This window comes from Coenobita brevimanus, chromosome 50 (genome assembly GCF_032717465.1).
Source record: "Coenobita brevimanus isolate Jiangsu-jjx chromosome 50, ASM3271746v2, whole genome shotgun sequence".
Taxonomy (NCBI): domain Eukaryota; kingdom Metazoa; phylum Arthropoda; class Malacostraca; order Decapoda; family Coenobitidae; genus Coenobita; species Coenobita brevimanus.
In genome coordinates this window covers 47332157-47356972 of record NC_137003.1, presented here as the reverse complement: position 1 = coordinate 47356972, position 24816 = coordinate 47332157, and the positions used below count along the sequence as shown (strand labels likewise).

The 24816-nt window shown below is 40.5% G+C and overlaps 1 protein-coding gene and 1 pseudogene across 1 annotated transcript; one reads left to right on the top strand and one right to left on the bottom strand.

Annotated features, from left to right (window-relative positions):
- Positions 1-718: 718 nt before the first annotated feature.
- Positions 719-24253, bottom strand: LOC145399829 (uncharacterized). Its single transcript, XM_080272392.1, has 12 exons — positions 24188-24253; positions 20413-20574; positions 19339-19498; positions 14458-14685; positions 13759-13901; positions 12807-13005; positions 11685-11804; positions 9228-10952; positions 8839-9002; positions 7114-7236; positions 6148-6244; positions 719-1055 (listed from the first exon to the last, which is right to left on the bottom strand). The coding sequence occupies exons 1-12, from the start codon at positions 24214-24216 to the stop codon at positions 723-725; spliced, it is 3483 nt and encodes a 1160-aa protein (XP_080128518.1). The 5' UTR covers positions 24217-24253; the 3' UTR covers positions 719-722.
- On the top strand, positions 3015-3133 carry LOC145399877 (5S ribosomal RNA; annotated as a pseudogene).
- Positions 24254-24816: the final 563 nt, after the last annotated feature.

Below are 24816 nucleotides of genomic sequence, written 5' to 3'. Positions count from 1 at the left end.
AAAGCTGTTCTCACTTCATCATTGCACATGCTCGTTAATTTCTCCATGTTTGGTTTACAATGCTGTGGTTTGTCAGTGAGGCAACATTTATTGATTCAACTGGAATAAAGTTATGAAAACAACTTAATGTGTTTAAAATTATACATTATTAAGTTAACAGTTATTAACAAAGCTATAGTACTATTAGCCCCTTCAATAAAAGATGTCTCTCCTAATACTGTATATGATAAGAGGGTAGCAAGAATAAAATGAATCATTGTACTGAAGATCACTCAGTCAACTTGGAGATGAATTTGTAATTTTATTATTGCTACCTTCAGATGATTTTATTAAATGTCAGAATGATGTCTCCAGTAGCAGTATGGGGGTTAATGAAGGGTAAAGCTTATGTCTCTAAGTCAAAGCTTAAATACTGAAAATCTTCTAGAAATGATAAGAATAAAACTTAAAAATACATTATATTGTACAGATGGGGAAAATGGAGACTGTTTCTAACCTAGATGGAGAAACTACTGATAAGTTAAATTTAAATTTGCCTGCATGGTAGCAAGAATAAACTACAAAGAATACATCAGCACACTGAAGGGGTTAAGTGGGAAATATCCACAACAATACCAATGCCCCACTTTTGCAATAATACTCTTGTACATCACAATGTGCTAGCTTACCATTATCACTTCCATGTTTGCAGCAATTTTTTTTTTCTATATGCATCTGCATTTTCATCTCTTCCCCCTTCCTCTTATTTCTGCACCTCCTTTTCCTCTTCCACCTCCACCTCCTTGTCCTCTTCCACCTCCACCTCTTCCTTTCCTCTCTTCTTTTCTTTCCTTTTCTTCCTCTTTCTTCTTTGTGCCTCTCCCCCTCCAACTATCCTTCTTCTTCAGCAGTGACTCCTCTGACATAGGTTCAATCACAGCTCCAAGCTTAGTAACAATGAGGGGTTGGGTCATCCTCCTGTGTGCTGCATCGGGGATGAACAGTCTACCAACAGGGGCGCGCACTGATGCTTCAAAGTCTTTTACACTCTTAAATGGATATGGTAAATCACTGACCTGTGGGTGAATAAATTACCATCCAGTCACTGGCAAAAATCAAATACTGTTACCCCTCCATCTGCACAGCTAATGTATCACTGAATTTTATCATTCATACTGAACTACAAATACAGTACCACTGAAACTCATAATATATGGCTAACTGGTACAGTAAAATCCAAAAATCTTCCCAGTCCCTCTATTGGCCCTGTTGAAAATTTCTGATCCCCATCCCCCCTCTACCAGCAGCTGGTGCAGAACAGGCAGAGGCCATTGCACATCAATTATCAGTGCAGTTAACACCACATTAAACACGTAAACTGATTCATTGTTTTATGCATAATAAGCAGGGTTGCAATTTTATTTATTTTTTTCTTTACATTTTTACCAAAATTTTTGTCATTTTTTAAATTGCATTAATTATTCTTTTTTATTCCTGCAATCCCACCTCTATGTTCATCAGTTTTGACATGCAATTACTCATGGACATAATATAAAGAAGGATTTAGCAAGCTTTTACTTTAATTTCCAAATATTAAAAAGTGATAACATTTTGTGGGCTGCATACTGCAGCTGCTTCAAGTGCAAGTGTTGAGATAATATTTGCCTCCTTTGGACTGGTACACTCAAGACTCAAAAACAGATTGGGAGAAGGCTTGGAAACTGGTATTTTTTCAACAAATTTCGAACAAAGATTATAATTCGGATGAGTCAACTGACTAGAGGTTTTTCTGTAGGCCTATTAGCTTGTTGAGTGATTTTTTTTTTCTAATTTTTCATTTTCTAAAATACAGTATTATCTATCAGTGACTGTTCTCAGGTGGTTGGTGGTGGCAACCATCATCCACTGACGATGTAGTGTTGCCTACTTCTTCCTTTACCTTTATCACTTTTTTTCTTTGCCTGCCCTCCTTTCTTCCTACTGCTCTCATCTTCCTTGTCACTTTTTATTACTCTTCCTTCCCTTTCAGGAGGCTTTACACTAAGTGACAAACCAAATGGTTTCCTGTAAGTCAGGAAGCCATGTACAACGCTGGGTGGTAATGTGTTCCCTACATGTCGGCAAGTGAGTTCGTGGAGCGTTAGTGCCCCTCCCATAAAACAACTAACTCAATGACAAATGACCACCCTGTACGAGATTAAGGCATCTGCCAATAGATAGATAGATAGAGTGTTCTCAGTATATTTATTATAAATTTACTCGATTAATTAAATGTGTTGCATTCCATTATAATGGATACCAGTATTTTTTCTGTTAACAAGGCTAGAAAGGGTTTCTTTAACCCTTACACCGCAGGCTTGTTTTGCTTTGACTTGCGGCTCCCGCGGGCATATTCGCGCTCCAACAGACTCTAAAAATATTTGCCAAAAATCAGTTATTAGTCCTAGAATATTAAAATCAAATATATTTATGGCACATACCTTCAGCTTTCTCCTTGGGTGTTTGTTGAGCCTTCGTCGAGTACCATAGGACTTGTGGAGACCTCTGAAGTTGGGTAGCGAAGTCTCCACTTTACACTTCCCGACAACTCGTAATATGATTACCACAACGTGATATTATCACTAGAAACACTAATCTATGATTCTCAAATAGTTTGGAATCCATACTCCCAAAAAAAAACACTGTGAAAGCAATGAAAATTACGAGGGCGTATGACCATCCCACTTCCGATCGTTCGCCACTAGTGTTGTCTATTATTCATAAAAACACTCACAGTTTATATTTCTGTTACTATATAACACTTATATATATCTACAGTCTTTATCCATAAGTTTCCTTCAGTAATAGTAGTTTATTGTCACTGTAGGGATTCAATTTCTTTCAGTAAAATACGTAGCATTCACTTTCTCGTCCTGTATACTAGCACTGAGAGTGAATGTCACTTTCACCTTCACTCTCATAACTCATAGTATTCATACATGCTAGAGTGAAACTTTCACTTTCATTACTCCTAGTATATATACTCGTAATCTTATAATACCACTCATACCACGTTGAGTACACCGCTTCCCGTCCGATCAGCGAAGTTAAGCAACGTTGGGTCTGGTTAGTACTTGGATGGGTGACCGCCTGGGAACACCAGATGCTGTTGGCATCCCTACGTGTCAAGTGGGGTTGGTGGAGGATTAGTGCCCCTCCCTGTAAAACAATTAACTCTAAGCCGTTGGCCACCCCGTTTGGGATACATGGCGTCTGGCAATGAATGAATGAAAAATTTACATTTCTATTTACGTTCTCTACTTTATTTACATTATTTACATTTCTATTTTATTTACACTGTGTTATGCACTGTCACTTGAAGTAACTTATAAAACTATTTTCCACTGTTCACTTATATTTACATTCATTGCTTTCTTACTGTTTACACATTATTTACACTTTACTTACAATTCCACTTGCACTGTTTTACTCAATAAAAAGATCATAGTCATTCTCTATCAATTGTCAGCCCCTTACCTCTTTCCACACGAGGTTTAGTAGGGGGTAAAGGTCACAGGGTCCTTTACATGGGGCTATAAAGTGACAGAAGTTAGCAGGAGCAAATCAGACATACTCCCACTTTCAAAGACGACAGTGAACTGATAATGGTGGCCTCCTGCCGCCTAGCTAGGGTAGGTGCAATACTACCAACTTCAGCCCTATGAGACCTGCTAATATATAGCAATGAAATGATTGGCAGGAAACCAAGACAATACATAATAAATTAGGTAGTTCCAGGTGAATGTAAATATCACTTAGGCTTCTCCCTTCCTTTCTTATATATATTTTTATTACGAAAATAGATTATATGGCATATTTCAAGGGGAAATAAACAGCGAAAATTAGCGAACGAGTGCACGTGAGGTGTTGTCAGGTGATAATTAGCCAATTCTAGGTGTATGGCACTCTCATTTATCTTATTTCTTTCTTGTATATATTATTTGGTATAAGAATAGGGCATAGGGCTTATTTCAATGGATGAAATCAGTGAAAAATTCCAGGGAAGATTTACTTAGCGTAGCACGGCCGGGCAGGCGAGAAGATAGGGTAATGGAGGGGAGGTATGGAGGGGAGTCAAGAACGGGGAGAAATTACTAAATCGTCAACAATGGATGGGAGTACAGATGAGATTAGGAATGCTGACTAGTGTTGGACATTGGCAATACTGATAGATGATACAAGCCACCACTTCAAAGCCCGGGCGAATTCAAAATAACACAGAATCACAAAAGTGTCACCCCGCGGTATGATCCCTTGCTCCCAAGTGTCACGAAAGTGACGCCCCGCGGTTAAGGGGTTAAAACAAATTAATTGTAGTTTACTAAATGGATTAGTAAATTTGTCCATTTATGTATTCTGATGTACCATAAATATGTTTTTGGTTAGAACATTTACTTAAAATGTTCAGTTCACCTCACTATTTTTAATCCTGGTATTAGGAATATGACTGTACATAATTAAAAACCACAAGTACCTGATAAAAAATAACAAAAAATATATTCAAACCAAGAAATGGAGTGGTTAAAAAAAAAAAAAAAATTTGACTCCCTCTTCTGTCTTTCATTCCTTCATTCTTTCCTCTCCCTTCTGACTGTGGGTGACTCTACACTGATTGACAAGCCAAATGGTTTCCTGTACACCAGGAAACCATTTACTATGCTGGGTGGTAACCATTTAACCAAATTTTGGCACCTGGTGGTTTAGTGGGTAATTATTGTGCTCCACTCTGATTGAACCGGTGAAGGTTTCTATCCAAGGGGTGATTGGGGTTTATTGCTCATGTAATGCCACTCATGGATGAGTGAGGCTGGTCACTCTCATCTTAAATGTCAGGACCAACTGCCTAGCCCCGGGCTTCTATGCTCCTCATGGGCCAACGTAAGATTGGATGATGGATGGATGAATGGATTAAACCATGGCTTAACTCTGATAATAAGAATGTCTTACTGCATTACATCCCCCTAAACAGCTGTTAATATACTGTTCTGACCAGACAAGTGAATGAAAATACATGTGAAGATACACACAACCAGTGCAGTAGGTCACTGACTACATAACAGTGTGGCTTCCACACACACACAGCCCCAAACTGTGGTGATGCTTTATGCATTCCACACTCACCTATAAGGTGCCTCAGTAAGTACCAGTGATGGAAATAAGCTTCTGATCTGACCGGGGTTGTAATTAAGATTAAACTGAAATGCTGACAGAATTGTTTATGAATTAACTTGACTAAAAGAACAAGAAATGTTATGAAAAGTGTCACACTGGGACAGAAACTGATGGTTGGGAATGATTATGAGAATTTTGTATTCACAAACAAAAACAGATGAGGAATGCTGGCTCTCTAGTCATGATATATAGGAGAGAAAATGCTCATCTACGTGTAGTTCACATTGGAGCAGCACAATCAATGTAAACATTGGCAGCCATGCTGAATACACCACCGCATAGGACTTTGAATGTAAAAGCCCAGAGCCCATGTTTTGGGGGACGATTTATGGAATTTTCCTGCACAAAAAGATTTTTTTTTCCACGACGCATATCGATTATAGTTCGCTAGCATTCAACTCTGCTCAGCTCAAATGGTGAACAGTGCATGCAGAGCCTGCGCAAATGGAGAGGTTACTGTATGCTAAGTTAGCATATGTACAGACAATATGCTTTCATAGTAGGCAGACTTGCAGTTTTTGCTCACCTTTTACTGGAAAAGGTACTGTAAAAAGAAAATAATGAAGAAGAAAAGATAGATGAAAACTACAGTCCTTCATCTGCAAACAGTGTCCAAGAACACCTACTGATATGTAGCTTTCATCATATTGTTGTGAAGATGAAATGAAGTGTAACAGCTTGGGTCTCTGCAGAAAAAAAAATCAAGACACCAGAGGGTCTCTATGCCCTAACAAAGGTGCATGCCACTCTTACTGTTCACTGGCCCAGTCGAAACTAACTGGGATGATACAAAAGCTGCCATGTATACCAGCACTAAAGAAAATGGAAAATACTGGGGAGAGGTGTGTACAGTATATTCTGATATCACCCAGCATGCAAGGGTTAAACAACAGAAGCTTGCTAGCTAGTACGTTTGATTACTAATCACCACTCTCAACAACAAAAACTCATTCTTACCATTGCTTTACGTAGATTAGCATGAAGATCTGCCTTCTCGTTGTAAATGACATTGCTAATATAGGCATCTTTCCTAGCATTCTGTGGAGCCTTCACTCTGCTCAAAATAATGAAGACTGTAATTAGTGTTTACACATAAAACATCACCACCAACATCTTAACCCAATTTCCCATTATTACAAACAGCTAGCTGGGAATCAGAACATGAGGAAAAACAAAATATTAAGATGTGCACAGTGAAAAAGGGCATACTGTACTATATTAACATCCACTCACTCAAACCTGCAACACAATCTTATCAAAAGCAAATTACTTCCCACAGGAACCCTTTGATTGCAATGACTTTCAACTAGCTGAATGTAATCAATACTAATCAATCACTTAATCAGCTGACATCATGTTTCTTCTTATAAGAAAGCCCATAATGAGGTACCGGTACTTATTGATGAAATAAAATACAAAGTTCTCCATTCTCAACCAAGAGTTGCATGTAATAGGATACAGTAGCCATTTCTGATACACTAGGCTTCGTTTCAGCCAAATGAAATCACCTGATATTAGCCAAAATGAGATGCAAAGTACGTCACTCACAGCCAAAGGATTAACATAGGGGACTGGCATGACATGACTGTGAAATGCCAATTCTGAGAAAGGAAGAAATGGAACAGTACACCACGTGAATCCTGGTGAAATACCTTTTTAGTTTATTCTTGCTGCTGTCAGGCAACTTATTCAGCTTAGTAAAGATCTTTAGTGTTGAATCCTCCAGTTCAAAAGGTCTACCTTAAGCTGCATATTATCATCACAAGTTGACAAGAATAAAATATAAGTGGAATTCAGAGACTCACTAGGTTAAGGAATGCCCATGTACATGGGATGTGTGTGGTGAGGATAAGAAACATATAAATTCAAGAAATATGTGATTTAAATGGGGTATTAAAGCAAAGGAATAATAATAATACACACCTAAATTTATTTCGTGTCTTCCTGGACATTACGATGTTGGGTCCTGTCCATTCACCCCAGCCAGGCAGTGCCAGGGACATGGTCTTAGGGGCGTCACGCTGAATGGCCGCTGCCTTCTCAGCACTGTTGGTGAAAGGAAAGGATCATGGTTTTATTCTAAGTTGCTTTGGAAATTTCATAATGCATTTTCTTAGTGATTTATTCTGTCGTACCTTAATATCCTCTTGTATAGGTGGTGGCGACCATCATCCACTCATTTGATGTAGTGCTGCCTACTTCTTCCTTAGCCTTTATCATTCCTTTTCTGTGCCTGCCCTCCTCTCTTCCTATTTCTCCCATCTTTCCTGTCACTTCTTATTGTTTTTCTTTCCTTTACAGGTGGCTTTACATTGAGAGACATGCCAAATAGTTTCCTGTAAGCCAGGAAACCATTTACAATGCTGGGTGGTAACCATATAACCAAACCATACGTGCTCCCTACATGTCAACAAGTGAGTTGGTGGAGGGTTAGTGCCCCTCCCTGTAAAACAAATAACTCAGAGTCAAATGGCCACCCTTTACGGGATTATGGCGTCTGGCCATAGATAGATAGACATCATATGTCAATATTAAAATGATAACAATAGCAAAAAAAGAAAATGTTGAGGTGTAATATGTAAATAAACTGTAAAAGGACTGGCACTACAATGTCTCCAAAATTAACATGAAGTGTTAGGCAACAAATTATCTAATTCATGGCCATACAAGGTTTCAAGGCTGAAAGATGGTATGAGTTTATTGCTAACATAGTGCCACTCAGGGGAAACCAACTGGTTATTCTTGTCTTCAGTGTCTGGCCTGAATACCCTAGCCCTGGATCCCACACTCGTAATGAGACCATAGATGACCAGATGATGATAAATGGACTAATTCATGGATGGTTCTGGGTATCTACTGTACAATCTACCTTGATTTGTTTTGTTTCATTTCATTTTTAATGGTTCCAACATGTCTGCAAGCATCGGTCTTGGTCCAATAATGGCAGCTCTCCATGCTGCTCGATCTCTGGCAGCTTCCCTATTCAGTCCCTTATCCCTAACGTCATGCTCAATGACTTCATCCCAGACCTATTTCAGTCTACCTCTCACAACCCTACCCCTAACGTTAACACTTCTCACTCTCTGCATCCAATTATCATCCCCCATCCTCTACACATGCCCACAGCATCTCAATTTACATATCATATCAATACACTCCAGTCCCATCCTACCTCTCAACTCATTCATCATAAATCTAGCCCCCACAGGCCTTGCACTCAGGGACGCACTGCACATCCACCTAATCATTGTCATTTTGTACGTCTGAACCACGAATATCCTCCTCCTTTACTGCCCAGATCTCACTACCATACAGAAATACACTCCTAACACATGACGCATACAAAGACCCCTTAACATGGAGGGAGAGCCCTCTCAGTGTCAGAAGAGGCAACAGCTCCCTCCGCTTCCCATTCTTGCCACAGGAGCTAGCTCCAGCTCCACCTCCAGCACATAACATGTCTCCCAAATAACAAAACTATTTTAATTTTTCAGCTACTTTCAGGTCTTCGATCAATTCTATCGTTAGACTGTGTTATTGCCTTGTATCCAGTATGTCAGTTTTCTGCCAGCTGATATGGACTAAAGATGATAATTATGATGCTAATGGTATGATGATGATAATGATGGTGGCAAATGATCTACGCACTTGAATTCCTCAATCGAGTAATCATCAGCAAACGCCTCCCTGATCACCGCCTCTGGGTTGTCATCTTCTCCCTGCCCTTCCTCTTCCTCATCATCATCTAATGCCTCCTCACCACCACCTCCTATAACATCTGGCATTGCAGTCACCAGCCTCTTTGCATTCACCTGTATAAACAGATATTAATCATTTTCTGGCCATTTTTAGCTGAAGCAAGCTTCTGTGAAATTAATAAATTTTTGAATCATAAGCTCAATGACAATACAAAGTCCTTAATTTTCAGCCAGTTAGTTCATTTAAAATATCTCAGTGCCCTAGGTTTCTCTTGGCACAGTAAAATAACATTAACTAAAAGTATTTACAAAAGAATTACATGTACCGTAGTTACTTACCTGCATAAACTTGGTAGGATCTACATTCACATTTTTTGTTGATTTTGTTGATTCCTTGTCAGATTTTGACTGGTTTTTATAATCTTTGCCAGCAGGTGGCTGGTTTTTCTCAGTCTTGTTGTTTTGTGCATCCTTTCTAAGAGTACTGACAGCCTTTTCCAAACCTTTCTTCCCTTCAGAGGAGGTTTCATCATCATTAATTGCCACAGTCCTCTCTAGCCTCTCGTCAATCTTCTCTGCATCATCTGTTATGGTGAAGTCAAACTCTTCTGCAGGAAGAGTTTTTGTCTCATTCTTTGCAGGTTGTTCCTTCCGCTTCTTCGCCTGTATCCACTTCTCGTCCTCAGTTTCTAATGTGCTTAATTTTTCAAGCTTCCTCTTTACTACTGTCTTCAACCCCTCCTCTGCCTCGTCAAAAAGCATATCAATACTGGCAGCAGGGTCGTCATCTATGTCATTTGGGGCCTCCTCTTCAACATCTGTATTGGTGGTGCCTTCCTGATCTTTCTTTCTTTTATTTTTCTTAGAGTTTTGACGACTGGTGCTGTCTAGGCTTGATGTTTTCTTCTTCCCTGCTGCCTTTCCCTTTTTCTTTGCACTATTTTCTTTAATTTTCTCCTTTGCACCTTTTCCTTTGATAAAAGTACTGTCTTGTTTTTTAGCAATTTTATTTTCATTGCTCATATCTTGGTTTGGTTTTACTTTCTTTAGTTTCTTAACATTACTATTATCATTATTTTTTTTGCCTCCATCTGATTTCAGTTTCATTACTTTTTTAGCATTAGTATTTCCTTCACTTTTCTCCTCCAAATCCTCTTCTTTGTTACTAGTACTGTCTTGGCCTGATATACTATTCTTCCTTTTAATTCCTTTTTTCATAGTACCTGTATTTAAATTTTTCTCAATAGTAACCTCTGTGCTTTTTTCTTTCATGTTTTTCACTTTCTTGCATTTTTTCTTTGTACTAGTATTATCTCTGTTACCCTCCTCTGAACTCCCTTCTGTGGTACTGCATATGTCTTGACCTGAAATACTCCTCTTTCCCTTCTTCCTTTTTTCCTTAATACTGGTATTTTCTTTGTGACTCTCTTTCAAAATGTTTTCTTCAATGCTGGCTTTGTCTTTGCTCAAAATATTTTTCTTTCCCCTCTTCCCTTCCTTCTTAGGTCTTGCACTTTTTTTGACACTTTCCTCTAAGCTGCTTTCTTTGGTAATATTTTTCTTTTTAATTCCTGTTTTCTTGGTAACAATTTTTTCACTGTCATTCTTCTCTGCACTTTTATCCTTGGTATTTTTACATTTCTTTTTCTGTTCTCCTTTTACTTCATCAGTACCTTTGTTTTTCTTAGAATCCTCCTCCTCTTTTTCTTCTTTGTCTTCCTCCTTCTCCTCTTCTTTTTCCTCCCTGTCATCTTCCTCTTCCTCCTCCTCCATTTCTTCATCCTCTTCCTTTTTCTCCTCCTCCACAACCTTTTCCCTCTCCATCCTCATCACTGCCTTGCTCTCCTCCTCTAATTCCCTTCTCTCCATTTCCTCCAGTATCTTCTTCTCCACTGCTTTCCGCTTGTTGTAATCATCCCAAAACTTGACAAACTTTGAGAAGCTTTCCTGCCCTTCCTCCTCCTCTTCTCGCCGTCTGGTGGAACCTCCCGGAAGCTGCTTGAGACTGTTGGTCCATGGGTTCAGTGGATCATAGGTCCCATCCTCTATTGCTATTTCCCTCTCCTGCAAATTGAAAGATGCATATTAAATAAAGACAGACATACTGCACATCTATCTATCTATCTATTGCCAGACGCCTCAATCCCGTTTGGGGTGGCCACAAACAAATCGCCTCCAAGTCGCCCTGTCCCCCGCCATTTCACTATACTGCACATACAGTATATATATAGTACTATCACAATCATAAGTACAGCTGGAGAGGGACACCTTCATGCAATGGTACTGATATATCCAGCAAGCATGCTGAAGCCTTTATAAACAATACGTCTCTCCTGCCTAGTTGTACAAACATCCTTCAACTCCCACCCAATTCCCCAAAGGGAGATGGTGGACTGCCAGAGAAGGACAACTGCAGCCTGTAGTCTACGAAATTCATGTTTCAGATGAAACATGGGCTACAGCTGCTATTACTACAGTTATGATATAAAATTTGACACTTCCTTACTGGTGTTGTGAAAAATTTGTTTAACAGCAAAAACAAGCAAAAATTAAACGAGTATGACAGGGACGGATACTCTGACATTTGGGGGAAAATGAGAAATATGGACAGGAGGACACAATGCTGGCTGAGGACTTTGGGTGAAGTTTTACTCATAACAGTACATTTAGCATTTTTTTTTATCATCACCACAACCATCATTAAAGTTTCCACTGTTACATGTGAGGAAGTTTGGATCCATAAACACAAAGAAGTACATATGATAATTCAACTTCTTGTTTCTATACGGTACATACCTTGAGCATCTCTTCAGCTTTCTTAGTGCTGTCTTCATCGTCATCACTGTCACCCTCATTGGCCATTTTGGTGATCAGTTCTCTGTGCATTCTTTGGTTCTCCTTCAGGGCTGCCATCACCTGGGGAGAGAAACATTTATCATCACCATCATCTTTGAGCCAATACATGGGGCGTGTAAAATTCAGATACAGAATCATCAAAGCAGTACTGGTAAGAGAAGATCCATTTATCAGAAACAGCAACACTGAGTCCCATATTACCCCTGGCTAAACACAGGTGTCCAAGGTATGCTATCACAGGGCAGAATATTTACTTTTTATTTCTATTTACTACTTGAAAACACATCCCAGAGTTCATCCAATCTCATACACAAAAAATATTAACTCCTTCAGTCTGACATTTTTTCAACTTATTCTTGCTACTACCAGACAAATATATTTAACTTCGGATGGACTTTTCAAACTCTTAGGGATTACCTGTAGCTTGTTTCTTATTCCTTCACTACTTCTGCACTCTCCTGAGTTGAATAACACAGCTATCATCTGGTAGCAGCAATTATTTAATATAAATGTACAGCTACCATTATGTCACCAGGTTGAAGAGGTTAAAAATGGCATTTGGAATCAGAGAGAATGAAACAGAACATGGGAAATGAAAAGTGAGACAATATCTCGCACCAGATATGAAGATGGTGCAACACCTATGTGAGGGACAGAATGACACTTTATGACAAAATTATACAAGATGCCGACAGGAGGCAGTAATCTATCATTCTGACCTGGGTAATATCACAGCTGACAAAGCTGTCTAAGATATAAACATGAATTCAGTATGCACAGAAACCCAACTACCTATGTAAGGATGCTGTGTCCATACAATTAACCCTACAACCTTCCCTTCCACCTTCAAGAGAAAAACAAAAATGCATTTACAAAGAGACCACTGTCCATGATTATGTTAATTCACTTCAAGACTGCCCTCCATATACCACCATCCCAACCCATTTCCCTACTTAGGCTAATGCCTGTCCCAGAGGTTTCCATGCAGGACCTCATCCCATTTTTTTCTGTGCCCGTCACTAGACATTCTTTCTCCCAAATCCATGCTTTGCTGCCACCTACCTGTTTGTCCCTTTGTGCCCGAGGACCCTGAAGATGTGCCCACTTTGATTTCTTGTGTCTGAGACTCATCCTTTCTTCTATCCTGGCCCGCTCCAGTTCCTCTAAAACTCCTAGCGCTGCCTCGGGGTCCTTACGTTGGAGTTCCTCTAACTCTGCTCGCTGTTTCTTCAGCCGTTCTCGTCGCAATATTCGGTGATGCCTAAGAGAGTGAATCAGTACCATCAAAATTATCACATTTATCAACAGTACCATCATCACCATAAATGTAGAAATGGCAACAGACTGCACAGTGAATGAATCATGCAAGTCCTCATCTTTCACAGCACTTGGCTTTGCCAGATCCATTTTTTCATGGATGAGGAAACCATCACAAACTACCTGTACACTAGCTTAAAAGGCATTTTGATATTACTCAACAAAATCTGTTGTTAAATCACCTCAAAATACGCTTGAACAAAACTAGTAGATTCTAATGTCTCATGAAGTTTCTGGGCACTACAAAGACTTTCTTAGGCCAACATATATATACTGTAGTTTTACTATCCATGAAATGCAACCCCTATAAAAGACATGGGCCTATTGTACATCCAGCCCTCAGAATTATAAGCTTCTCTCTACACCTCATGATTTCCTGTATCCAGGCAGTCATTCATTACACTGGGTGGTAACCATATAATTATATAATAGTGGAACAAGTGGTGGTCTGGTGTATAAATGTACTCCAACCAAAAGTGACTGACGAGGACTGAAATCCACTGGATGATTTGTGTTTGTTGTTCAATATGCTCACATAATGCTGCTCAAGGATGGATGGATGGATGGATGGATGGATGGATGGATGGCTGGCTGGATGGATGGATGGAAGGATGGCTGGCTGGCTGGATGGATGGATGAATAGATGAATGAGGTTAGAATGCTGCTGCTATAAATTTTACATTTCCACAGCTCTTACTTGCGACTCTTGCTCTTATTCTGCCTCATGGCCTTCTCCTCATAGCGGCGCCTCAGCTCCCTCTGCCACCACAGCTCACGATTCCTCTCCCTAATCTCTTGTAGTGACATGGCACGCTTGATGGCCTGCTCCTCTTCTGTTTCCTACAAAAATGGACAGGGTTTAATTCTGCAGAATGGCTGGGGTTTATTCATTCATTCATTCATCATCTAATCCAGTGTTGCTCCATGAGGAGCGTAGGAGCCCGGGGCTAGGCAAGCTGGTCCTGACATTTAAGATGAGAATGACTCAACCCTGAGTAGCATTACATGAGCAATAAACCCCAACCATCCCTTGGATATAAACCTACACAGGCTTAATCCAACTGGAGCACCTTAGTTACTCACTAAACCACCATGCGCCGTAAATTGGTTATATGGTTACCACCCAGCGTATTAAATGGTTTCCTGGTGTACAGGAAACCATTTGGCTTGTCATTCTGTGTAGATTCACTTGTAGACAGAAGGAAGAGGAAAGAAATTATTGTTCACATAATGCCAATAGGAGCCAAGCCACAAGTAACTAAGTTTGATACTGACATATTCTGCATCAATAACATAACAGAACATACTGATGCGCAATGTGCAAGACAAATTGCTGAGAAAGATACGTTATGAAGTCTTCCACTTGGGATATGACCTAGTTCCTCCAATCACTTACCACTTTCTTTTCCACTAGCTTGGCCCCCTGAAGCAAGCCATACACATCCTCCTCCAGTTTGTTTCTGGGCTTCCACTCCCGTTCCTCAGCCTTCTGCACCTCTATCGGTCTGAGGTCAGGCGGGTGGAGGGGGAAACTGAGTGTGTCCGCACGCCGCTGTCTGTGAACGATGGGTGCCCACTTCTCGGATTCAATCATAACATCCTCATATCCGGCTGCACGCTTGGCCTGTCAGAAAGACATTTTTTTTTTTTCTTTCTTTTTTTTTTTTTTTTTTTTTACACCATGTCCCCTTTCATCAATAAGGACTAAGACATTGCCGCTGGGTAGAGGCCTTAGGTTTTGGAGCGTGTAGCACTTTATGACCAAATACCCTTCCTGATGTCTACCAAATGACCCTCGGGTGGACTTGAACCTCCAACCATTTGGTCAGAGCGCTCTAACCCACTGAGTCACAGCTGCTACAACCAGCTAGGTGACAGGAGAGTGCTACCTCTCCAGGCATGGCAGCGTACCTGGGCACAGCGCAAACTCATGACTCTTCAGTCCAGAATTAGGCACTCTACCACTGAGCCACTATGCCCCAAGGCATGTAGTCTTATATTTTGTACGTAAACAGTCTCCTCTAAACTGAATAAAACTCACCGGCTGTAAAAAAGAAATTGTTGATCCTTCAAAATGTAAAAATCATTGTGTATTCCCCACTCCTGCATCTGCACAAAACTGACAACCGATCTGCTGCCACAGGATATTCCATTGTTATACCTTACACTCATTCTTTCAAATTTGAGACTTTCATTCAAGCAAAGCTTATGGTCTCTGTCAATAATTGGTGAGAAATTTAACATCACTTTTTAAAAGTCAAAAGTACCCTGAATTCACACCAGCAGGACAGTTTTCATAAACTTAACATACAACTGCTGCACTATACATCTTTTATTCAACATGCATACCATACATACCCTACACAGTGTAAACTCATGTTGTAACAGAACTGATACTTTGCACAATCGATTGTTATTTATCTATCTCCCTATCCATCTTGCTGAAGGCTTTCCTCCTCACCAAGACACAATTCTGTCAATCTATCCCTACAGCTCCAGTGTTTCTCTTCAAATGCCACTCAGCATCACACTGTATGACTTCATTTTCCTTCCTATCAGACAGCTTCAATTCAAGCAGCAATTCAGTACTGCAATAAATCCCCAATAAATGTTGGTGATGTGTTCCAAATTACCCCAACTTCTTCCATGCAGCCTTCTTACAGGTACCACTGAAATTTTAACAAGCATTTTTTTTTTAAATTAATGTGGACTTAAAGGCAAAAAAGAATGCTGAAAAGACAATATACCATATACATATCGGTATCTATCTATCCATTATATATATATATATATATATATATACATATACAGTATATACTAGTGGAGAAGGGAGAAAAAGTGAGCAGATGGAGAGAACACTTTAAGGAATTGTTGAACGTAGAGGATGGAAGTAATGCGAGTATAAGTGGCTGGGGAATGGCTGGGAGAAGGAGGGAGGTGAGAAGACAGGAAGAAATCAGTAGGATAGAAGTTGTGGAAGCAATGAAGAAAGTTAAATCGGGGAAAGCCCCAGGAATTGATGGAGTGTGTGGTGAAATGCTGAAGCATGGGGGAGAGATAGTAGTAGAATGGATGTGGAAGATGTGCAGATTGGCCTGGGAGGAAGGTAAAGTCCTGGAGGATTGGAAGTCAGGTATAATTATTCCCTTGTACAAAGGAAAAGGGGAAAAAGAAGTGTGTGGTAATCATAGGGGCATTTGTCTTCTTAGTATAATAGGAAAAGTGTATGGTAGGATACTTATAGACAGAGTTAGAGAAAGAACAGAGAAATTAGTTGGAGAAGAACAGGGAGGCTTTAGGAAGGGAAGAGGTTGTGTAGATCAGATATTCATTCTTAGATCTTTAGTGGAAAAGTTTCTAGAGAAGGGAAAGAAGTTGTATGCGGCTTTCATGGATTTGGAGAAAGCATATGACAGGGTGGATAGACAAGGATTGTGGAAAGTGTTAAGAATATATGGAGTAGATGGGAAGTTGTTGAATGCTATGAAGAGTATGTAAGATGGTGCGAAGGCTGCAGTGCGTGTGGATGGTGAACTAAGTGAATTTTTCTCTTTGAAAGTTGGTTTGAAACAGGGATGTGTCATGTCTCCATGGTTGTTCAATCTGTACATGGATGGGGTAATAAAAGAGGTACAAGGTAGGGTAGTGGATGTTGGAGTGGCCCTGGTGAGAGAGGATAGTGTTTGGAAACTCCCTGTACTGTTGTTTGCAGATGATACTGTGTTGTTGAGTGAAGACGAAGGGGAGCTGCAAGGCTTGGTGGATGAGTTTGAGAGAGTGTGTAAGAAACGGAACCTAAAGGTGAATGTAGGGAAGAGTAAAGTGATGGTCTTTGAGAGAGGTGAAGTCAGTGAATGTACAGCGAGGTTGGATGGTGAGGAATTGGAAAATGTGAGTACGTTTAAGTATTTGGGTAGTGTGATGAGTAAGGATGGAGGTTTGGAGGGTGAAGTGCTTGAAAGGGTGCAGCAGGGAAGAAAGGTTGCTGGTTCTTTGAAAGCAGTGATAAGAAACAGGGAAGTGAGCATGGAAGTGAAAAAGTTACTACATGACAGTATTGTGATACCAACTCTAACGTACGGAAGTGAAGCTTGGACATTGTTGGAAGGACACAAGTCAAGAGTGAGAGCAGTGGAAATGAGTTATTTAAGAGGAGCCTGTGGAGTCACGTGGAGAGACAGGCTGATGAATGAGGATATAAAGGAGCATTGTGGTGTGGATGTGGATGTGATAGGAAGCGTTATGAGGAACACACTGAGGTGGTTTGGCCATGTGGAGAGGATGGAGGGTGAAAGACTGACGAAGAGAGTGTATGTGAGTGAGGTGGAGGGGGGAAGAGGGAGGGGGAGGCCGAGGATGAGATGGAGGGATGGGGTGGAGAGGTATATGAGAGAGGGGGATGTGAGTTGGGAGCGGGGCAGTGAAATGGCGGGGGACAGGGCGACTTGGAGGTGATTTGTTTGTGGTCACCCCAAACGGGATTGAGGTGTCTGGGAATAGATAGATAGATAGATAGAGATATATATATATATATATATATATATATATATATATATATATATATATATATATATTCTATATATCCAGCCAAGGAGAAGCAAGATGATTTTCCACTTCATATTTATTTATTTCAGGTGACTAGTTTCGGGATGCTTATCCCATCTTCAGACCTAAAAGCATTTAAAACACATATTGCAAATTACATAAAGTTTTAAAAACATTTTAAAATATCCATAAGAAATACAAAAAAGTTACCAAAAAAGCATGTGACAATGATTGATTACTATAAAAATGTATTTTTTTCTTAAATATCAGACTCGAGTAATAAAAGTGAGAGTGTTACCTCTGTGAGTTGGCAGCTAACACTGAAAATCCTGAACACAGTGTTTCATAAAGAAAAGTGTCAACTCACAGAGGTAACACTCTCACTTTTATTACTCGAGTCTGTTATTTAAGAAAAAAATACATTTTTATAGTAATCAATCATTGTCACATGCTTTTTTGGTAACTTTTTTGTATTTCTTATGGATATTTTAAAATGTTTTTAAAACTTTATGTAATTTGCAATATGTGTTTTAAATGCTTTTAGGTCTGAAGATGGGATAAGCATCCCGAAACTAGTCACCTGAAATAAATAAATATGAAGTGGAAAATCATCTTGCTTCTCCTTGGCTGGATATATAGTATAAGATTCCCCACGGGCACCTCAGTTGTTGATATTATATATATATATATATATATATATATATATACGGAGATATATATATATATACGGATTGATAGATAGATAGATAGACAGATAGACTGATATATAGATATAGATATTCAGTATACATATAAAAGAATAATCATCTGTATTTATATTTTACACAATCATGATGAAATCCTGGGTTGGTGGTGGTACTGTCAAAGAAGAGGGAGAGTGGCCATGAGCAATTTGCCACAAGGGCGTGGGAAGCAATTTCATCTTGTGCAGTGTTTGTGATAAGTGGATGCAAAAGAGATGTAGTGGTATTTGAGGTAAAATGAGAGATAATGCTGATTTTATGTGTGCGGTGTGTCGGGGAGAGCAGGTGGAAATTGTCAGGCGTGAAAAGATTGAACTTGCTGGTGAGTTTCTTGAGTGTGTGGAAGAGTTTTGTTATATGAGAGACATGTTATGTGCTGGAGGTGGTGATGCAGCTAGCTCTGTGGCTAGGGTGAGGAGTGGTTGGAAGAAATTCAGGGAGCTGTTGCCTCTCCCGACACTGAGAGGGCTCTCCCTATGTGCTAAGTGATCTTTGTATGCAGCATGTGTTAGGAGTGTAATGTATGGTTAGTGAGACCTGGGCTGTAAAGGAAGAGGATATTCGCAGGCTCAGATGTACAGAAATGACGATGATTAGGTGGATGTGCACCATGTCCCTGAGTGCATGGCCTGGGGGGGCTAGGTTTACAATGGAAGAGTTGAGAGATAGGATGGGACTAGAGTATATTGGTGTGATGAGGACATGTAGACTGAGGTGGTTGGGCATGTGAAGAGGATGGGGAATGATCATTGGGTGCACAGAGCCCTCACGGTGGGGTCGTGAGGGCTAGACCAAAAAAGATCTGGGACGAGGTCATTCAGTGTGACCTCAGGGTTAAGAAACTGAACAGTGAGGCTGTCAGATATCGTGCAGCATGAAGAGCCACCACTAGGTGACCAAGGCTAACGCATGCAAGCACACTGGAGCTTTCAAAAATGAAATGAACAATCACGTATTGAGCATCACACCATGTAAACATATCAACTTACTTTCCTGGCAATGATCTTCTCAGTGGGTGTGGGAAGAGTTTTGAGTTTTGACGCATTGTGTTTGAGCTTGGGTGTCTCCAGGAGGCTGAGGAGGTGGCTGGTGTCCACCCCATCAGCAGCTCCCCCAAGGGATGTCCGTACTGCTCGCTTAGCCTCATTCCTGAGGCAGAAAAATTGTGTTAAAAGTGTTGAATCATACATCTTAAACCACTTCAAGCTGTCTGTGATTCAGTACTGAGCTCATCTGAAGTCAGAAATGAGTACTGGCATTTTTTGTACTCAATCTCACCATCATGAACCAACTGCATGCTTCACTTAAGGCAGCATATTACCCAAAACATCCTATGTTTTTACCTACTGCGATCAGGAATGTTTTTTCAGTATTTTCTTTCTGTGATTTGAATATTTAATTCAGTATGTACAGACTTTCATACTGACTAAGATAAAAACCTGATAAATCCCCTGATACATGCAGATTTTCGCAAGCTGATTACAATAATCTGGTAACTAGTGCGACACCAAGATGAAGCAAACAGAATGTTACTTGAACTGGAGGCATTATGTGAGGGCTGAATGTATCTCTCCTTATTCATCTTCACATCAATGAGACAGTGGGTATGGGAGGCTTCACTGTGTCTAACTCCATGCCTCATAAGTGCTTTGAGTATTATCAAACCCTCAATCATGAATCAGAAGCAATTTTCCCTAAACTCATTCTGGCCTTTGAGCAGAGACTGGTTTTCTTGTCACTCAAGTCCCAACCTAAGGTCAATTTGCCCCTAGTCAATCCCCTCCCCAACCCAGCCTAAGCTAACCTAACCTCAACTAATCATAAACTAAAAAAAAATATCCAAACCTAATCTACTCTACACTAAACAAATCCTGACCTTACCTAATCTAAACTATAGCTATGGTACTAACTTAATCTAATCTAACAGGCTAAACTAGCCTAACGTAACCTAAATTAACCTAAATAAGCCCAATCTAACATAACAAGCTAACCTAACTAAAACAATTTAAGAGACTGACTGGCTTTGCATCTAGACAACTTGTTGCCCACCAACTGTACTGTACCTCTTCTTCTTATTCAGTTTCATCACATCATTGAGAAGGCGAGTGTGTAAGGCATCATCATGTGTGACACCCGCATCGTCATCGCTGTCAACCACTGCCCCACCATCATCACCACCAACACCCCCAGCCAAAAATAATGCCTCCTCCTCCTCCTCTTTTTTCCTGTAAGAGGTTATGTGCAGTTAGTGTGGGGTGCCATTTCCCATATATATAAACCAACACAAATATTCTGGGACAATTAAAACAGAGTTGTAAGAGAAAGTACAAAAAAAAAAAAAAAAAAAGGCAATTTTATTAAACTAATACATTGCATATTACATCAATCGCAAAATCCATGATACCAGTACGTGTATTTCAATGTATACTGTCCACCTGCGAGTACTTTTGGATAATATTGATTTTCAGCCCATACCATAACCATTACTGTCAATTTTACTATGTTCTCCACACTCATCTCTTCAAGTTCATCAACATTTTCCTCATACACTTCCGTCACAAATTGGTTTTAAGGAAGATATAATAATATTTGGGTATCTCCGCCCCACTCTCCCCCTTCCGACCCATCTAGGATGACTTGCTGGCTCAACGAAATTCGGTTTAAACTGAGCTCTCAACACCGGCACACAGCAAGCCAATCACAACCGTCACCAGATCACCTACAGCCAATCAGCATTTGCGCTGCTCCCCCCACTACCTCCCGCTTTCATTTCAAAATCAGAGTAGATGCTGGCCCAGTGCAGCAGGTGTCCCTCTGTTCCCAGCAGCATTTTTCAAAGGTGTTTTGAAAACAAAGATTCAAGCATTGAATTTCTTAGGTCCCACGGTGTTTTGCCCCTATCTGTTCAGTGTCCCTATCTGACAAGTGAGGTAAGATGTAAGGTTTGAATAGTAAGTTACTTTCAATTTGGGTTAAGTTGGGTTGGGTGAGGTTAGGTTAGGTTTTAGTTTGTTAGGTTGGGTTAGGTTTGGTTAGGTTTTAGGTTGGGTTGGGTTGGGTTGGGTTGGGTTGGGTTGGGTTATGTTAGGTTAGGTTAGGTTAGGTTGGGTTGGGTTGGGTTAGGTTAGGATAGTTTTGAGCTTCGTAATTTACCCACGAAACCTAAGTTTTTCTGATGGATTTTGGTGTGATTCATTCGATTATCAGCTTCATTTCACTTGGAAATGACCATTTTCTGTGTTTTTCCCCTCCTTAAATCCCCCGATTCCCCAAAGATCCCCCATTACTGCAGGGGAATGGGGGGGGGGGTCATATCTCAAAATCTGGCCATTTCCAATGGAAATGATGCTCAAAATCGAATGAATCACATCAAAAACAATCAGAAAAACCTAGGTTTCAAGGGAAAAAGCAGTATGGGCTGAAAACCGATATTTTCCGTACTTTTTTTTTTTTTAACTACCTCAGTTATTCTTGAATTGTGACACAAGTGCTTTAAGGATATGTTGTTTGAACTGATGTGACATAGCTGTATATGGACCAGCTCAGTTAACATCAAGGAGTTATTTAAGGAAAGGACCGGACGGCATTTCACCACACATCTTGAAGGTGTGTGCTGGACTGCTAAGTAAGCCACTAGCAGGCATATTTCATTCATCCATGGCCGCAGGAGAGGTACCTGATGCTGGAGAAGGGCTAACACCACGCCGATACACAAAAAGAGTAGCAAGAGCAATCCGCTAAATTACTGACCCGTATCACTTACCAGCATTGTCTCCAAAGTTATGGAAAGTTTTGTCAGGGAGGAGCTTATAACACACGTGGAATATATTTACATCCTGAGTACTGCGCAGCATGGGTTTAGGACCAAGAGAAGTTGCCTCACTAACATGCTGACATACTTGGATGACATAGTGAATGCAGTAGACAACCAGGTCTGGGTGGATGCCAACTACTTGGATTGTGAAAAGGTAATCGACAGAGTACCTCACTGACGGCTGGTGGCGAAGCTCCAGGCAGTAGGTATAACAGGGGATATAAAGAGATGGATCACCAATTTTCTGGCCAACAGGACGCATCGGGTGGCCATAAGAGGTGCCTTCTCGGAATGGCTACCAGTGAAGAGTGGCGTACCTCAGGGATTGGTGGAGGGCCCAATTCTTTTCATTATCTACATACTGTAAATGATCTGGCGAACAACCTGGAGTCACCGGCAAGTATGTTCGCGGATGATGCAAAGATATACAGGGCCATCAAGACCCAGGAGGACGTTGAGGCACTGCAAAGAGATATGGACCGGGTGTCAGAATGGAGCAGGAAGTGGCTACTAACATTTAATGTGGACAAGTGAAAAACTATGCACTTCGGCCGTGGGAACCCCAGGACCCACTACAGGCTTGGCTCGAGAGAGCTGGAAAAGTCACAGGTGGAGAAGGACTTGGGTGCCTTTATTTCAGCGGACCTGAAGTCTTCTATGCATGTGCCAAAGGTGGCAGCCAAGGCTAACAGCACGTTAGGGATAATTAAAAGGAACTTCTCATACATTGGCCAGGAGACCCTGCTGCCCCTGTATACTGCTCTGGTGAGGCCGATATTCGATTATGCATCCCAGTGCTGGTCACCTTACCTAATAAAAGACATAAAATTGCTAGAGCAAGTCCAGCACAGAGCCACCAAGCTAGTGCCAGAGTATGCAGATCTACCGTACGAAGAGAGGTGTAAAGCCCTTGGCCTGCAGACATTGGAAGACAGAAGGAAAAGGGGGGACATGATCGAGGCGTACAAAATTGTCCACGGCCACGAAGACATCACCAAATTCTTCAAATTTAGTGGCACCGGCCTGAGGAGGCACAGTTTCAAACTGGCTATGCTGGACCACTGGAGACCTACACTCAAGGGAAACTGGTTTTCAATATGTACACTACACGAGTGGAACCAGTTACCAGAAGTAGTAATAGCACCATCTATAGCTGTCTATAAATCTAGATATGACATACATAAAAGGTTATGAGCAATAAAAGGCTGGCACAATATATTAGAGGTGGGGACCCGACAAGTGGGTCAGAGCGCTCTGCTCTGACCGAAGGGTCGGAGGATCGAATCCACCCAAGGGTCATTGGTAGACATCAGGAAGGGCATCCGGTCATAAAATGCTACACGCTCCAAACCAAAGTCCTCTACCCAGGGGCAACACCTTAGCCCTTGTCCAAAAGAGGGGTACCTGGCATAAAACTCACTAACCAATACTAGGTAAGATGTAGGGCCAAGCTGCAGCAAATAAACTTCACTTCAAGAAATGTCAATCTGTGGAATAGTTTGCCAGATGGGGATAAATGCTAAAAGTGTCAAGCCCTACAAGAATCATACTGACAAATTCTAGGATACCCAACTGTTTAGACACAATTCTGAAGAGCCATCATGGACCATTGAGCTCCCTGGGGCTAAGTGATGATCTGGATATAAAGCATGCATCCAGCATTCACTGTTGGGTATCGTAAGGTTATATATTGAAATAATCATGGGAGTTATGTGTGAACACTGAAAAGTTACGGTACCGAAAGTCATGGTCCATAGGCTGATTCAAGTGCACATCTTAGCTACAACTACTCCCCTAATTAGTCACATCATATCAACTACAAAATAAGCCTTATACATGTCTGCATTTATAACTAGGGCAGCAGGCTATATACAAAAGTAAATAATAACACTGGGAAAGAACATGAGAGTACAGAACGAAGACAGTTCTAGTACACCGTCACTTAAGTTCACTAATTTCTGATTACCGGGTATATGACTCCCAGACGAAATTTTACATGGAAAGAGACATATACCATAGCTTACCTGAAAGAACTCAACTCAATTTTCGTCATCTTAGAACATATCTTTGCTCCGACACACCACAGTACAGACCCGTGTTGCATGAATTTTAATTCCGGGTTTCTTAATATAGAATAATTATACATTTACTTGTAATAATTGTTCTCATTCATTGGAAGCCTCCCTTTAAAAAGGCGTTACTATTCGTCCTGTTCATCCTCTTTTAAATGCTCAGTTTTTATTACCATAAATCAATATAGTGATTACTTAAGCCGTACAATGTGTGTGTGTGTGTGTGTGTGTGTGTGTGTGTGTGAAGAGAAAACGAGTTTCAAAATCAAGGGGTAACTGAGTATGATTTGTCGAACTACCACAAACCGTTTGTAACCTGTGATGAAACAGAGCCTGGCTATCAAGCAATTAAAACTACTTAGAGTTCCATATAACCCAGCTTCAACCAAATTTTCATCCCCATTTCACACGTATGCTAATAATCATACAACAGTAATTCACCCAGAAAACCTTACTTAGATTGCAGAGTTTGCTGCTTTGAAGCGATTTAAAGTAATTCTAGATAAATTTCCCATACTTTAACTTCTAACACAGTGTTCAGATTGTGAGAAACTCCATGTTAACCTCAATTAACCCATTTT